This window comes from Syngnathus acus, chromosome 17 (genome assembly GCF_901709675.1).
Source record: "Syngnathus acus chromosome 17, fSynAcu1.2, whole genome shotgun sequence".
Classification (NCBI taxonomy): domain Eukaryota; kingdom Metazoa; phylum Chordata; class Actinopteri; order Syngnathiformes; family Syngnathidae; genus Syngnathus; species Syngnathus acus.
In genome coordinates this window covers 9,840,875-9,857,040 of record NC_051102.1, presented here as the reverse complement: position 1 = coordinate 9,857,040, position 16,166 = coordinate 9,840,875, and the positions used below count along the sequence as shown (strand labels likewise).

General features: G+C 45.0%; 1 protein-coding gene across 3 annotated transcripts; it reads left to right on the top strand.

Moving 5' to 3' along the window:
• The first annotated feature begins 563 nt into the window (after positions 1-563).
• neurod6b (neuronal differentiation 6b) lies at positions 564-9,746 on the top strand. 3 transcript variants are annotated; one of them, XM_037276621.1, is made up of 6 exons: positions 564-911; positions 1,000-1,053; positions 3,396-3,507; positions 3,802-3,886; positions 7,533-7,790; positions 7,995-9,746. In XM_037276621.1, exon 6 carries the CDS (start codon positions 8,003-8,005, stop codon positions 9,029-9,031), a length of 1,029 nt encoding a protein of 342 aa, XP_037132516.1. In that variant the 5' UTR covers positions 564-911; positions 1,000-1,053; positions 3,396-3,507; positions 3,802-3,886; positions 7,533-7,790; positions 7,995-8,002; the 3' UTR covers positions 9,032-9,746. The 3 variants fall into 3 exon arrangements, with proteins under 3 accessions (XP_037132516.1, XP_037132514.1, XP_037132515.1); XM_037276619.1 differs by having other exon boundaries at positions 564-916; XM_037276620.1 differs by having other exon boundaries at positions 564-1,053; positions 7,998-9,746.
• The last annotated feature ends 6,420 nt before the right edge of the window (positions 9,747-16,166 follow it).

The window sequence follows — 16,166 nt, the reverse complement described above, 5'->3', positions numbered from 1 at the left end:
CACATTTCTAGGAATGAGAGAAAACCAATTCTTTTTTTAACCTTAATTTTCCTTTTTGACATGTTTTTTTATGATAGGGCGACGTCACGTGCTGTGAAAAGTTACTTTTCTCTCGATCTACCTGTGTGCCTCTTACTGTTACGTGTAACTGCACCTGTCGGAACCAGCCGTCATTGTTCCTGCAACTCGCTGATAATGTTTTATGTGCTCTTTTCGTGCTGTAACAGTTCTCTTCCTCTTTGCCTTCCGTTTTGCCATTGTTTTTAATTTATTTTACTTTTATTTTTGTGTGGCTTGTTTTTTGATGTGATTTTTTTCCCCCTTCCTCTCTTTATTTTTTTGAATGTTTTTTTTTCCTCATTTAACATATATTTTCATATTTAAAATTTCATATTTTCTTTCATTGACTTCACTTTCAATTTGTTTTGTTTGTGCTTCACAGTTTTTCCAATGTTTTTCATTCTTATTGTTTATTTACTAATAATAATATATTGGGTTGCTTTGTTAATTTATATTTTATGTATTCATTGTTTTCATTTATTGTATAGTGGGTTGCATTTTTTTTTTTGTACTCTGCCCCCATATTTTTTCATTCACTTAAAACATTTTATTTCTTTTGTCTAGTTCCTATGACCTGTTGCAACCTTTCTCGTTCTGTACCAATGTGTTTATTTTTTTACAAGTGTATTGTGTGTATGTGTGTGTGTGCTCTATAATTTCCTCCTTGTGTTTAGAGCAAACGCTTGTGACATTGTCAAGTAATCTGTTTGTTGTGCTTTTCCATGCTCTTGCTGTATTTAGCAGGCGTCGTCGACATCATTGTTGGATTTCTTCTCCACGTGGTGTTTTAGTAACAATCTGTTCCCCACGCTCACACTCCAGCTTAGATGATTGATCTCAAATGTCTCGAGGTCAGGTGGGTGTGCGAGGTTTAAAAAGAAAACAATGCCGGTAAATACTTAATGTGTATTTCTGATCTCCTCACTGTGACCTGCTCAGATTATGACCTGTGTGCGTGTCGAGAGAGATGTGGTGGACTGCTTCGCATTTCAGGTATTTGTAAGAGACCTTTTTGTGTCATTCCGTTTTTATTTGCAACTCATTTTGATTGTTCATTAATGGTTGAATATTCCTTTGTAACATGGTTGTCAGCTGTGTGGCCTAAAATAGCAACACAAAATCCAACGGACAATTGTGCCTTCAGATAAGAGTGTCCCCACTTAGGAGTTTTTCAATACAAGTCCATCACTTAAACTATTTTTTTGCATTGATTTGCGAGCACAAACAAGTGTTGTTGGCGCCAGTGAATTGTCAAACTAAACCTAAAAGCAAGATTTACATCTTGTGTGTTGAAAACAACCACAAAAATTTCCTCTAGGAAAACCTTAGCTTCATGCTAGCATATATTGGGAAATTCCATTGATGGGCTAGCACATAGCATCGATAGTTGTAGTTTTAGAACCATTGAATGTTTTCACACAAAAGGTGGAGCAACACATGCACGCAAATAATCTAACAGTACTCGTAGGTACTTTATATATTTATCCTCTATGAAAAGATATCACTTTTTTTTAAGTGGTAGGCACAAATAAGTTTAGGGCCTTTTAAAATAGCAGGAATGTTTGTTGCTTGATTACAAAATCACAAGATGGATGCCAAACAGTCCGCCAAATCTCTCGCGTGAGTGAGTGAGTGAGTGAGTGAGTGAGTGAGTGAGTGAGTGAGTGAGTGAGTGAGTGAGTGAGTGAGTGAGTGAGTGAGTGAGTGAGTGAGTGAGTGAGTGCAGGTGTGTGTGTCACTGTTTCATCGCGGGTGTGTGCCACCATGCTATGTGACTGCACAGCTGTATCAATAAAGTGGACTCAAAGGGCTCAGATCCTGTCAGTATGTCTTTATTCGAAACGTCTCACTCAGGTGGACATGCGAGGAGCTAAGATGTGCCTTATATGTATATCGCACAGGTGTCAAACTCAAGGCCCGGGGGCCAGATACGGCCCGCCACATCATTTTATGTGGCCCGCAAAAACAAATCCTGCATCAAATTCGTGTCATTACTAGAATTGCAAATTGTCTTCACTTTTAATATCTTTTTTTTTTAAATATTTGACCAGTTTTTACTCGTCTGATTTGAAAACGTGTTATTTGTCAGTTTGTTTAGTAGCTTTTACTGTATATACATTATATGAGGTGCTCATACATTTATTTGTGTTGACAGTCATAATGGCCATCCGAAAGAAGCTATGACTACAATGCGGCCCGCGAAAAAAAATTAGGTATATCGGATCTGAAACGTAAAGGCAGTGGTTGTGTTTTGGTCCCCCGCTAGAGGGAGCCAACGCACCACCGGTGCTACCAAGTCACGCTCCGCAACAATCCATAGTGGTCGGCATGCATATTCATGTTGATGTGCGGAGATGGCGGAGGGCGACAAGCAGAAGGCCAATGTTAATTCAATTACACGCCAGCTGTTCCCCTAAAAGCTCGTGTTTGCACTGGAACACACGTCTTCTATTAGGCCAGGAGCCCCTGCAGCAGTAGGCTGCCAGGATGCCACCACTCCCTTCTTCTTCTTCTTCTTCTTCTTCTTCTTTGGGCTTGCGGCTGATTTACGGAGCCTTTGTTTTGCACCATTACTCTATTTAATAGTCAATCTGCTCGCAAGTGAGATGTGCAAATGAGCTTGTACGCTTCTTTCCAAACATGCTGTGTGTGTACGTGTGATAGGAAATAAAAGCGTGCACGCGCACGCACACACGTACACTTATCTTATATGGATGTGAGTTCACTGGCTTTATCCATTGCACGCTTAATAAAGCAAACACATATTTCACACTCGACGTTGCTGCTTTACATGTGCAATTGCGCTCCAACCATCCATCCGTGCGAGTATGGGGGGGGGGGGGGGGTTGTGCTCCACCCCACCTCCTGTCCCGTGCAAGAGGAAGAGCAGGGATGGCGAGAAGGTGTCTTCCACCAGTCTGTCCTTCTCTTGCACTTGTGTGTATGTGTTCTGGTCTTCCTATATCTTTGCGGCACCGGCTTTGCCTTTTCTTTGTGTATTTTATTCCAAACTTTATTATGTTTTTAGATTCCATTAGATAGAACTTTATTTATCCCACAGTGGGGAAATAATGTTTATTCCCACTTTTCAGGCCCAGTTGCCGTTTTCATGTGTGCATCAAAGACAAAATAAGATGACTAAATTCAGTCCACATGTCCAGCGTGTAAAGGAGTGTAGATGAATTCAATTTGCAATGAGGGATGGAGGCTGGCTGTGCATGTGTGTGTGTGTGTAATTGTGAATTGGCTGCAGTGTTAAAGAGGCGAGCGAGTGGGGAGGAACGAGGAAGTGCTTCTGTTGGCAGCCGAGCTTTTACTTCCTGGAAGCTTTTCAGGTTGCAAACGGGGCTTGCTTGCCAACTCTTCTCCATCCGCCATTCCGACGGTAGGGAGGGAAGACCCCCAACTTATTCTCAAGCAGACGTCAGATGTCGCCTGCCAATCCATGTAAGATCTCCATGTTTGTTGGAGTGCACTATTTTATGTGATCATATTGATTGATCCGTGGCCTTTGCACACTTCTCCTGTCCTTAGAAGCACCGAGCTCGTCCCGCTTTTTCAAGTCACATTACGTCCTTCAAATTCCTGTTTTGTAGTTAAATTGATTTCAATTAAGTGTTTCCTATGCGACTGGTGACAGATGCTAAGGTTAGAAGTCTGTCACGTGACTTCGTTAGTGGCCTCTAAAGTGAAAGTGTGCCTCACATTAAAAGATCACTTGATATCACACTTTTTTTTCAGCCGGAGAGGAGGAAGACGAGGACACTTGATGAGAAGCGTGGAGGAAGTAAGGGATTCTCACATCAACGCCTAGAGTGTCGATTAGGTGAGAAGACGCCTGTCAGTCATCTCAGCATCAGGTCAAAAAAAAAAAAAGATTGCCATAAAAAATGTAAAGTTAGTGGAGTGCTTTTTGTTCTCAATATGAGGGAAACTTCAACTTTCCATGTCACTGCACTATAGTTTATCCCCGCACACTTTAAGCAGTTCAAGTTGTTATGACACACCTTTTAAAGCATTTCTTCGTTTCATTCAAACTGTTTTTTTTACTCATTCCCAATTAAAGTTTACTGTAAAACGTGAAACACAACAGATTTAAACAATGATGTATTCAAACATCAAATGGTTCAAACCAACTGTGTAATTTATTTGGATGAAAACCCGCTACTTTAATGCCAACTTATAAATTGAAATGCCATAAATGAGCTCACAGAAATGAGCATGGATGTTGCTGTACTTAAAAACCTTCCAAATACTGCTACCTTCGAGCAGAAACAATCACAGAGCATACAGCAAAGTATCGTTGCCGCCAATTAACCCTTCATATTTCTAAATAAGTTCCAAATTAATGGTAATTAACATCTCTTTTGCAACGGATTGGTGCAACAAGATGTAGACATACAATCTAGTACTCACAGGTATCCTTTATCCCCTGTACAAAAACAACTAATATTAGTGCCGTACTGATAAGCACAGAGTTGAGTTGAGACATTTCTATGATTGCCTCCAGAGTTCTAAATAAAACACGCCCGCCCCCGCTGCAATATGATTGGCTGCTGCATGAAAGTTATGCCTAAAACTCAAAAAGGTGAAAGGTGATCTGAGATACAAATATGATCACGCAATGAATTAACGACATATCTCAGGGCTTCACTGTTTTTGCACACAAGCTATTAAAAACTTAATTTTGTGCAATTTGTCTCCAGGATCTGCATGTTTATTGCACGTTTATGTTGTCACTGCAATTCATCATCGACTTTATGGAAACCCTACATAAAACTCATTAGCAAAAACTCACTTAAATAGGAGAAGCTGACACATTTTAGCCCAAAAAAAAAAAAAAAAGTATTTATCTTGTCGCTCGGTGAAGCGACAGATTGAGCGTGTGTGAACAGATTGCTTTCGCTTTGAGGGAGAAAAAAAAAAGGGTGGCGCGCCCCCGGCAACATCTCACACGTCTTGCGACAAACATCTTTACATTCTACATTTTCAACAACACATCCATTATGCATGACACCAGCCTGCACACCCACGGAAATACCTGACTGCCATCTACTCCATTGTCATATAGAAATTGTGTGTGTGTGTGTGTGTGTGTGTTTGTGAGTGGGAGGTGTGGCCAGCCCGAGGTCCACAGCATATGGAGCTTCTAATTGGCTAGAACAGCACAGCTGGATGACACCGGTGCAGTGCAAGGCCTGACCCTCTGCTAATCATTCCCAAAATCCTCGCTGCAGTTGCCGGCGGGTGGGCAGGTGTGTGTCAGGGTGTAGCAAAGCCACCGCCGCCAAAACCCTCTCCGGTACTTCACAACTGGAATTGTTCTTTTTCCTCTTTCTTTGATTGGGTTGAAATTCAAGCGACAGTATATAATATGACTTGGCTAGCCAGGTTAGCAATAGCATTGACGATACCGCTGTTAAACCGCCTGCCAATAATTTGTCCTACCTGTTGGCAAACGTGACAAAATAGAAATTGAATAGAAAAATCTGTCATAATCTGTGTTTTTGTTTCGATTTATATTTGGTTTTGTTATGTCTTGCTTTTTTGTAGTGTCCCTTTAATCAGGTCCATCTCGTATGATTTTTGGGTCGGGCCTGTTGGTGTTTGCCTGAGTCACATCAGTTTGCTTGTATTCCCTTAGTTGTTGCTCCTTGTTATTTTCTGTTTGTTTTTTTCTGGCCTTGTTGATGTCTTTTTTTTTTTTTTTTTTACTTTTCCCACGACCATAACTGTCCCAATGCTTACTCTTGCATGCTTGTCCTCTCATGTCCCGTTACTCTTGATCTGGGGTTTGCTATGAGATGCTGTGAGTGAACCACAAGTGTGAGCTTGTGAAAAACATCTTTTTTTAAAAAACATTTTATCGTCTTGTCATTTTCGCTGACTCGACCGCGCCGCTTCACGCCTCGCACCCGCCCGCCTCCCCTCGGCGTTGACATCCATTGAGTAAAATGCGGCGTAAAAGCTGATAATGTGATAATTAAAAGCGCTGACAGGCGGGAACGCATCTTAGCGGAGCTCCACCCTCTCCCCACGAGTGACATCTCCTCAAAGCGGCGCCGTCACTTTTTGGGTGATTGACGGCCGTCGACCTGGCACTTGCCAACATGGTCCAGGCGGAAAAAAAAAGATCGGTCTCTCACGCTTTCTTCCCCCTCTTCTCGAGCACACAGTGATTTATTACCTGAACAGACAAGAGAACTAATTAGCAGAGTAATTAATTAATATAAATTTGCATATTTGCATTTGCAATTAGTGCAGTCGACTGATTAGTCTGAGATGGGGAGTTGGACTCATCAGATGCTGCTGAAGCACGCACACACACACACACATTGTATTTGTATGACGGTATATCTTTTGTCCTCATGTCTTGTAATGTCCAATACAGAAAGATTGATACTGGGCTTTAATTGATTCTCCTTGTAACAAGGTCATTGGCTGGCATACGCGTGCGTGTGCGCGTGTGTGTTCCGCATAGCTGAGGAGCGCATGCAACCATATCAAGTGGCAGCTGTGCCCCCGGTGTGATGTTGGCAGCCTGCCACAGAGCATTCTTTTTTCTTTTCTTTTATATATTTCTATCCTCGGGGTGCACTTAATGTTTGGAGTCCCGAGGAGCTCCGGTAGCAAGCACACCTCTTTGTCATCATCATATACGGCATGCACAAATGTGACTGTAAATGTAAAACTTGAAGAAACATCCATAGTTTAGCCTATAGCGTAAAGCTAATGCTAAGACATAATGTAAAAGGCTTTTGTAATCCCCTTTAAGCAACTGACATTTGAACCCCACACTCAATAGGATGGGACATTGTCATATATTCTTTATCCTATCCAAGGAGCTGAAACTTCAATCATATACTGCCCCCAAGTGGCTAAGGCCGGCAACAGCACAATGGTCATTGATTTTAAAGTGTGTCCAAATTGTTTTATTGTATGTATTTCTATTGATGTGGGTCATTGCTGTCACAAAAAGATGGAGTTTGATCTCAAGGCACTCACCGGCCACAACATTAGGTACACCTGCACCCACGGGAGCAGGCAACAAATACATTGCATCTTTTCCTGCTCGCTTTTATGATTGCACCTTGCTCACGGTAGAGTATGTAAGGATTTACAAGGTCTATCAAAGGCTCCATTTGAATCATTTATGTGTAAGCAACAAGGAGTGAACAGAAGGACCACCTTCACGCCATCCTTCTTTTGGTTTTATTTTCCCTCGTAAACGTGCCTTCATATAACTGTGTGACTTCATATAAACGTAAGGCCGTGTGTTTATCACCCCGCATTGACTACCGAGTGACGTGTGAAGATTTGGATTCCCGCTTAGTGTAAAAGTTGATTTTTCACATGTACACAGATGTGCAAACGTACCTGTGTACCTGTTGACAATGCAGACGTGGACTCATAAAATCCGTTTTGCACGCGTCTTGCTTGTTATCTTCTCTCTGCCGCTCTGCACCATGCAGGAGGGTCCCCAGGGACCCGGCGAGCACGTGGTCCGGGCTGCCATGAGACGTCAGCGGCAGATGGCACCAGCAGCCCCATGCATACCGGCTGCTGGCACCAGTGGCAGACAGTCCTGAAGAAGACAGCGAAGAGGAGGAGGAGCAGAGAGGAAGCCTGAGTGTGCTCTTGTCATTATTGCTGTCATCTTTTTGGGGGGCGCATGAGCGACAGGAGGTTTGGGAACATGGAGGCTGCACGCTGACCCCCCTCCCTGCATGGTGAGTGTCTTTTGGTGTTAAACTCGGGCTTTTTGTCATCAAAAAAAAAAAAAAAAAAAGAGAGAGTTTGAATGCAGTGCCTTTGGGATTGCAAAGATGCCTGCATGCTGGAAAGTTTTTTTTCCGGGAGTGGAATTGCAAAGTAGTTCAGAAGAAACATTCAAGCCACTTAAAATGTTTTTTTTTTTGGTGTTTTTTTCTTAGCAGGAATTATGTTGACTCTGCCATTCGACGACGCGCACACGATGTGTGAGCCACGCTTCGGCGCCAGTTACCCCCGCGGAGGTGCCCCCGAAGAGCGAGCTTCCCCTCGCCCTCCTCACCATCTCCACGATGACGACGAAGACGACGACGAGCCGTGCAGGTCCATCGGAGACGACGGCGCCTCCTCGGATCGGGACGACGAGCAAGAGGACGGCGGCCTCCTGCTGCACAAGAAGCGCGGGCCCCGGAAGAAGAAGGCCAATAAGGAGCCGCGCGATCGCTCCAGGATGCGGCGGCAGGAGGCCAACGCCCGGGAGAGGAGCCGCATGCACGGCCTCAACGCCGCCTTGGAGAGCCTCCGCAAAGTGGTGCCCTGCTACTCCAAAACGCAAAAGCTGTCCAAAATCGAGACCCTGCGCCTGGCTAAGAACTACATCTGGGCTTTGTCCGAGACCCTAAGCGCCGGCAAGAGACCCGACCTGCTGGCGTTTGTGCAGACCCTCTGCAAAGGATTATCGCAGCCCACCACCAACCTGGTGGCGGGCTGCCTGCAGCTCAACGCCCGGAACTTCCTCACCGACCACAACGGGGAGGTGGTGTTCTCCGGGCGCTCTCCGTACGACCCGCTCTACTCCTCGTCGGCCTACCCGGGTTCCGAGGTGAGCGCGCCCACCGCCGGGCACGGCAGCTCCGGCTCGTCGGACCCGGCGAGTAAGCCGTTCCGCCACTACGGCTACTCGGGCGCCTACGAGCCGTCCTACGCGTCCCCGGAGGCCGGCAGCCCGCACTTTGAGAGCCAGCTGAGTCCTCCCGTGAACCTGAACGGCATTTTCGCTTTCAAGCATGACGAGCCGCCGGACTACGTCAAAGGGGGTCACCACTACGGGGTGCGCTACTGCGGCGCGAGCGGACGCGCGGCCCTGGCGCACGGCTCCATGTACCGGGTGGCCCCGGAGGGCCGCTACCCGTACGACCTGCACGTCCGCGGCCAGTCCTTCCAAGCGCAGGGGGAGCTCAACGCCTCGTACCACAATTAAGATGCACAAACTCTCATTTCTGGACACATCCACACAAAAGTGCTTCGTCTTTTCCCCTCAGATCAACTCCATCAAAAGTCTGTACTTTGGACGCCGAAGCACAACAAACTTTGACCGTCACAAGTCAATGAAAATGTCCAAATCCACATCACAATTCGTTGAAGAGGCATATTTGTATGATTTACATGTCATTTGGGGGATCGTATTAGGTTATTATCAATTTAGAATTGAGCAATAACATAGCAATGAAGCTATGCAAATGGCATAAAAACGGTTAAAACGTGACATCTAAATTGTTCCAGGACAATTCAAAATACATGTGCGTGAGTGTGGAGTAAATTGTGTTTTAATAGAGAGTGACTGTAAATTATGAGTACTTATTTATTGGTTTATTTATTTGAGCCTATTTATTGACAGTGGATTATATATGATAGAATTATTGTACATTTCAAAACAGTGTTATGTGAAGGATTTTATGTTATTGTTGTCATGAGAAGGGGTTTAATATTCCCATGTGTCACATTCCTTAAAAAGACACCACCGTTAATATGCAATGACATTCATTTGGTCATTTGTTAACAAATTATGTCATTTTTGGGGCAGGGAGATGGCCAAACCTTTACTCGTTATGAATCGAAGTAATGTTCATGTTGTGATGCGCTTGTATCATTGACCACAATTGAATGAATAAATGAATTATAGGGGAAAATCAAAAGGTATTAATTTATTGATTTGTTTGGAGGGGAATCCTAATGTTCGTTGTTTTTTAATCCTCTTTTGGGCGAATTGTGCACTTGTAGGTAAACTCAATCCCCGCGCTTGGATGAGTTGGAGTTGCTGGATTCGGGCCAGACTGTGCTCTCCAGTCTTCCCAGTCTGCAGTTTGCATCACAACAAAAAGGTAATAATTGTGTTGTTACATTTTTAAACTTCTCGAATGACCATTTGAATGCAAAAGTCTAAAATGCTTAAATTCGCGACGCGCAAATTTAGCTGAACGTCTTTTGGCAGCCTTACAAGAGTGATCTTGATTTTTAAAACTAGACAGTCTAATAAAAAAAAAAAGCACCCTATTAATAAAATAGTAATTGTTTTGGGTGAGATAAACGAAGAAAAACAGCACCCTCGCAAAAGTTTTTGCTAGTTTTAACGAAAATTGATAGGGCATCTACTATTCCAATGTAACATACATAACGTAACATGACACATTTTTATTCCTCTTTTTTTTGGTCATAGCTTTATTTATGCCACCATTTAAAAATTAAAACCAAATTATGTATTAGCTCTTGACACTGCCAAATAAATTTTAAGTAAAAAAAAAAAAAGGAATGTTATTTATACAAGGTCATATTTCCGCTTAATAACTTTTGAATAATAAACAACGTAATTTTTATTATAGTAAAGCAAATTGACAAACTTCAAAAACGATCTCTGAAATATTTTCTTCCTCAGAAATTGAATAAAACATCAACTAACACAATTGCCGTGCGTTCATTGTGTTTCGTGTATTTTTTTTGTGTGCGTGTACAAACACAAGTGAAAAATGTTTTAAAATATTCTTAAAAGAACAACATATTTCATAGAATGGCTAATTTGGGAGGCACGACGTGATGAGAAAACCTGTTTCTTTGCGCTCATTTTCTCCTGTCTCATCATTAAAAGCGGTGGTCCCTCGAGGGACCTGCAAGCACCTCTTTAGCCCCCCCACCTCAAATTCTACATTTGTCCCACTCAGTGTCACTCCCTCCGGCTTGTTACTGTGCATGTGTTTGGACAGGAGAAGTGGGCTTTGAGTCGTTAGGTGGGATCGGTGAAGTAGGTGGGTGCGTCGCCCACGTGCTTCATGGGCAAGCAAGCGACAGTTTAACACGGGGTCAAACGTGTACGTGTACCCCCCCGCCACTGCGTTCACATGCTCATTATACACGCAGCATCTGTCCCACGCACTCGATCTATTGTTTGTGTACATTATTTATATAGTGGGGGAATGAAGCAGTTGGACACTTTAAATCAACTAATTGATGAATGGAAGCAGAACTGAAAGCATGGAAGGACAATGGAAGGGAAGGATGGAAGGAAGGGAGAGAGGGAGGAAGGGAGCAAGGATGGAAGAAGGGAATCACGGATGGTTTCAGGAAGTTGATTGATGGAGGAAGGAAGGAAGGAAGGAAGGAAGGAAGGAAGGAAGGAAGGAAGGAAGGAAGGAAGGAAGGAAGGAAGGAAGGAAGGAAGGAAGGAAGGAAGGAAGGAAGGATGAAAGGATGAAAGGAAGGGAAAAGATTTGGCACACATAGACGGCGTAAAGTGTTTTAAGAATATGGGAGGAAGGTGAAGAAAGATGAAATTTGACCCTGGCGCATTTTAGTTCGACACCAAGGTAGCTTTTTCCTGAGACAAACTATGTCGCCAAACTTTAAAGTTGGAGGTGACATATACAAAATAAGAGTTGATTTTCTGTTTTTGTTGCATTCTTGAGCTTCCATAGCCTCAAATGTTGACCAATGGCGCCCCTCACTCATCCCGTCAACAAGGGTCTTCAAAATTCCATGCCATTCCCAAGCCCCAGATGGCGATGGTGGCGGGACAGGGACACGTTTCCCCCATTAAATTCCTAATAATCATTTGGAATTGCGAATGGGAGGGGGTGGTGTCTGGTGTGTGTGTGTGTGTGTGTGTGTGTGTGTGTTTGTGTGCATGCGTGTGGTGGATGTCTTGGAAATGTGGATGGGGCTGGTGGGTGAGGGGAGTAGAGGGATTTGGTGGTTTAATTAGACAGATTTAAGGAGATGAACCCCCCATGCTACCAGCCCCCTCCTCCCAATGTGCGGATGCATGTGTGAAAGAATTAAACACGTGTGTGTGTGTGTGTGTGTGTGTGTGTGTGTGTGTGTGTGTGTGTGTGTGTGTGTGTGTGTGTGTGTGTGTGTGTGTGTGTGTGTGTGTGTGTGTGTGTGTGTGTGTGTGTGTGTGTGTCATCCGTCAGGTCATAGTGGCGCAGTGTCGAGGAGCTTCGACGCCAGGCCGGGATCTCATTAAGGTGTCAGATTGGTGGATCAGCCCTTCTGGCATCCGACCCGAAGCCCATTCAGCAAGCACCTTCTCTGGCTTGGCGACGCCGGCGTGGGCCCGCTTGGATGGTGGTGAGCATTTATTAGCAGATTTGTTCAGATGAGAATTCAACCACAACTACGATGTGGCCTGCCACAAAATTGAGTTTGACAGCCCTGATATGGAACCGTTGAGTGAATTTGGACTCACTTAGGAACCAAAACAAGCCAAGGCCGTGTATTTTAGATTCCGGATTAGGCACTCGGCCTTTGCGTGTTCCTTGAAGAAGGCAGAAAAGTTTTCAAGTTGTTGAGCAATGTGATAAAGAGATATGATGAGGAATGAGAAGAACTGTAAAAAATGAAATCAAAGTAAGTGAGAAAAAACTACCGTGTCACAGATAGATCCATTTCCATTTTGGAAATGAGGAATGGCAGACATTAAACATGTAAGAACAAGTATAGGAACTTTCCTGGACTAATCACACAGGAGTCATTAGCTCCATAATTAACTCCGTATTAGCACGGAGAAAGAATCCATTCGTAACATCCACTCTTCTTTTGTGCCCCGCTGACGTATTGTTCCATAATCACGCCGCCCTCGAGAAATGAAGGATCTCCTTAGCCCCTCCACAATATCAATTGTATATCGATCACATGCTTGGCGTGTCGGCGTTACGGCACAGGCAGTGGCGTGGAGCGCACCAAGCGTACAAGATGTCTCCTCCGCTATCTCCTTTTAGTATTCATCTCCACTGTGCGCCATCGCCAATCTGTCCCATACTGCCTTTCAAGCATTTCCTGTGGGACTCATGCTGTGTTCGCACACACACACACGCAACACACACACACACGGAGCGCAGAGGGAAAAGTGAGCTGTCTGCCGAGGGTTGGATTGTTGGTGCCGGTCCAAAAATGTGTCACCGGGGACACGCGTGGCCTGCTGGAGGCTGGGATTCTGCCGCTAATGGGCCCCGCAGCCGTCGCCACCACCTGGGGATACATGCATGCGAGACGCCATGCGTGGATGGATGGATGGATGGGTGGAGGGATGGAAGGAAGGATGGAGGGGAGATGGAGGAGGGAGAGAAAGGCACAACAAACAGGAGATTATCTATCTATCTATCTATCTATCTATCTATCTATCTATCTATCTATCTATCTATCTATCTATCTATCTATCTATCTATCTAGCCTAGCTAGCCTGGCTAGCTAGCTAACTAGCCATCTGTTGATAGCGTCAGTCCGTCTATCCCTCTGTCCATTCTTTCGTCCTTCTGTCAGTAGTTTCTTGAGATTGTTCCATCAATCTGTCCGTCCATCCATCACTCCATGGGTTCATCACTCCATCCATTCATCAGTAGAGTCTATCTAAGGTTAAGAAGTACAACGGTGTAACATCTCGACTGTATAAGCGTCGTCGTCAATTGATTGAAACGAGCACCCGCATTAAGAAAGACTTTCAAAAGTCCATTTGCGACATTAAAGCCGTCGTTTGCATGCAATATGTTGTTTGAAGTTGTGGAACTAATGCGTTTAGCAGGAAAAGTCAGCGTTGCTTCCTGGCTGCCATGAAAGGCGGCTTATAAAAACAAGAAAAAAGAAGAAGAAGTGAAGGCATAAACAGGCGGGGCAGGTGTTGACGATGCAAATGAAACGGATGACAGATGGCGAGCCTCGCGATTGCTCACTGTGCAGATAATGGATGGAGGTAATCAAATTCCTCCGAGGCTTTGGGACTTTTTCTTCGCAACTTGCCCATCAATTGCGCCATCAAACGCTAGCGTCGTCAAACGAAGCCCCCCCACCGAACACCCCCCCCCCACACACACACACAATACAAAAGATTCCTTACAAAGAACTTACAAGATGTTTTCTCATCAATGAGAATTTAGTCACAAATTCTACAAAAATTTAACATCACTGAGCTTTGTGTACATCCCAAACATGCCAGAAATACAGCACTTGTATCAAAATCAAGGAACAAATACACACCACCGTAGTTTACATAAAATACAGGATGACATTGTGTGTATTGAAAATAACCACAGCTTGGCCTTTTGGTATGCTAGTTTTATGCTAACGCTAAAGAGCATCGTTGTCGCGGTGCTACACAATAACCATTGAAGGTGATGGCTTGAAAACAAAAAGTGCAGCGACACATGTAGACAGACAATATACCAATGATCATGCTTTTCTTTTTTTACGCTTATCATATGAAATAATGGCTCCGTGTTTTGGTGTCGATGTTGTTCATACGTGTAAACAAGCATGCGTGTTATTAATAATGTGCCACAGCTGCTGACGGGAAGCGGCGCTCCCACGGCGGATCTGCGGGGAAGCGTCTGCTCCCCCTCCCCAAACAAACTTTTTCATGTTCTCTGATCTGATGCAATTTGATTATTTTATTCGCGCCACACAAAATGCGAGATGTTGCTTGATTGCGCGTATGGATTCATGTACTATACTTTTCATTCATGTATTCATCTTCATGTTTTGTTTTATTTCACTCAAGAATACATTCGTTGCTCTGATTTGAAACCACAGCCGTCCTCCTCATCAGCGCCGTGACAGCCGCTTGAGGTTCAGTTGTCGTCTGAAGGTCAGTTTAATGGGCCGTTTGCGCGGAAGCCTCCAAACAAACGAGTCACGGTCGGCGCCATAAACGAGTCAAACGCGTCGTTAAAAACTTCCACCGAGCGTGAAATCTGTGACGTTCCGTGGCCATCTCGTGCGCAACGGACCGCGTTCACACTTTTTTTCGCAGCCGCGCTCACAGCTTACGGCGCGGCGTCACGCCGAGTGTCGCAGGGGCAAACCGAGGAAAGAAAAGTTGTTAGCTGAAGCTATTTTCTTCTGAAATATGTCTACATTTTGCCTGCATCGACGTGTTAATTGCAAGTGCCAAATCTCAGGACGGCCATGCACCATATTGCTCGTGTTCAAGGTGCAAAAAAAAAAAGTGCCGGCGTTCCTTTTGTTTTTCCTGCATCTCGGATGGCGTTAATGGAGGACTGGCGGCTTGTCGGTTGGCAGTGAAGCTTGCCAAGCTGCTGTGTAGCACCAATACACAATAAGAACGCATCTACCATGATGTGGTCTTTCCATATGCTCCTGCCGACACAACTCTCAACATGAACTTACACTCTGGAGGCGTTTCTAGACTATTTTGAGTTCGCTGGGATTTTTTTTTTTCTTTCTTGGCACAATCGAGAAGGACCAATGATATTTCAGGGGGTCTGAAAAGCTACCCTAAATTCTTCAGAAAACGCTAATATTTACTAAATGTCAACTACAGGTATAAATGTTGCCCATAAAAATCAGCAAATACCATAAAATCAAGCATCTTGGGGTGTCCAATCATTTTTCAGGGGGCCAGTGCCCCTGCAGCCCACCCTTAGCTCTGCCAGTGCCTCAGGGGCCTGCACTATAGTGCCTGCACGTTTAGTGTGGAACACCCACCCCCCAAAAATTCCACTTAATCAAAACAAAAGCCTTGCGCTTCTGTGAGCGTGGCATAGATGAGGCATGAGAAAGGCACAGAGAGGCCGAGCGCGGGGCCCCTCACCGTGGTGCCCGCTCACGGCTGACGGAGCATTGCTGTCCTTGGGCGGCGGCTGCCAGGCTGCCAGTCTGTTCCGTCACACCTTGCCGCCTTTAAAGATTGCCCTGCAGAGACACGGAGGAGCAGAGGAGTGGGGGTGTGCCCATGGGTACCCAGGGGGCGGGAGGGGGTGGCGGGGGAGGGGCTCAGGTTTTTAACAGGCTGGCAGCCCTGGGAGAGTTTACGAGGCAGGATGGGTGCCAAGAAGGACGTGGCGAAGGTGCGGGGGTCAGCGTGTGTCACATTGAGCTTCGTGGGCATGAATATGTAGGCAGGGGGGCAAAGAGGTGTTGGTGGGGGGGGGGGGGGGGGGGCGTGGCAGCTGGGCCTCCGATTTGGGTGCGCGGGCGGCCAACAAACGGCCACGTCAAATCAATTCATTCGGCTCACGTGTTAAGAAAACGAGCGGCGCGTGCACGCCGTTACACGCCAAGCGCGCCGCTCTCTCAGTAATGCGCGTAAATGGCGCTGGATGGCAGAATGT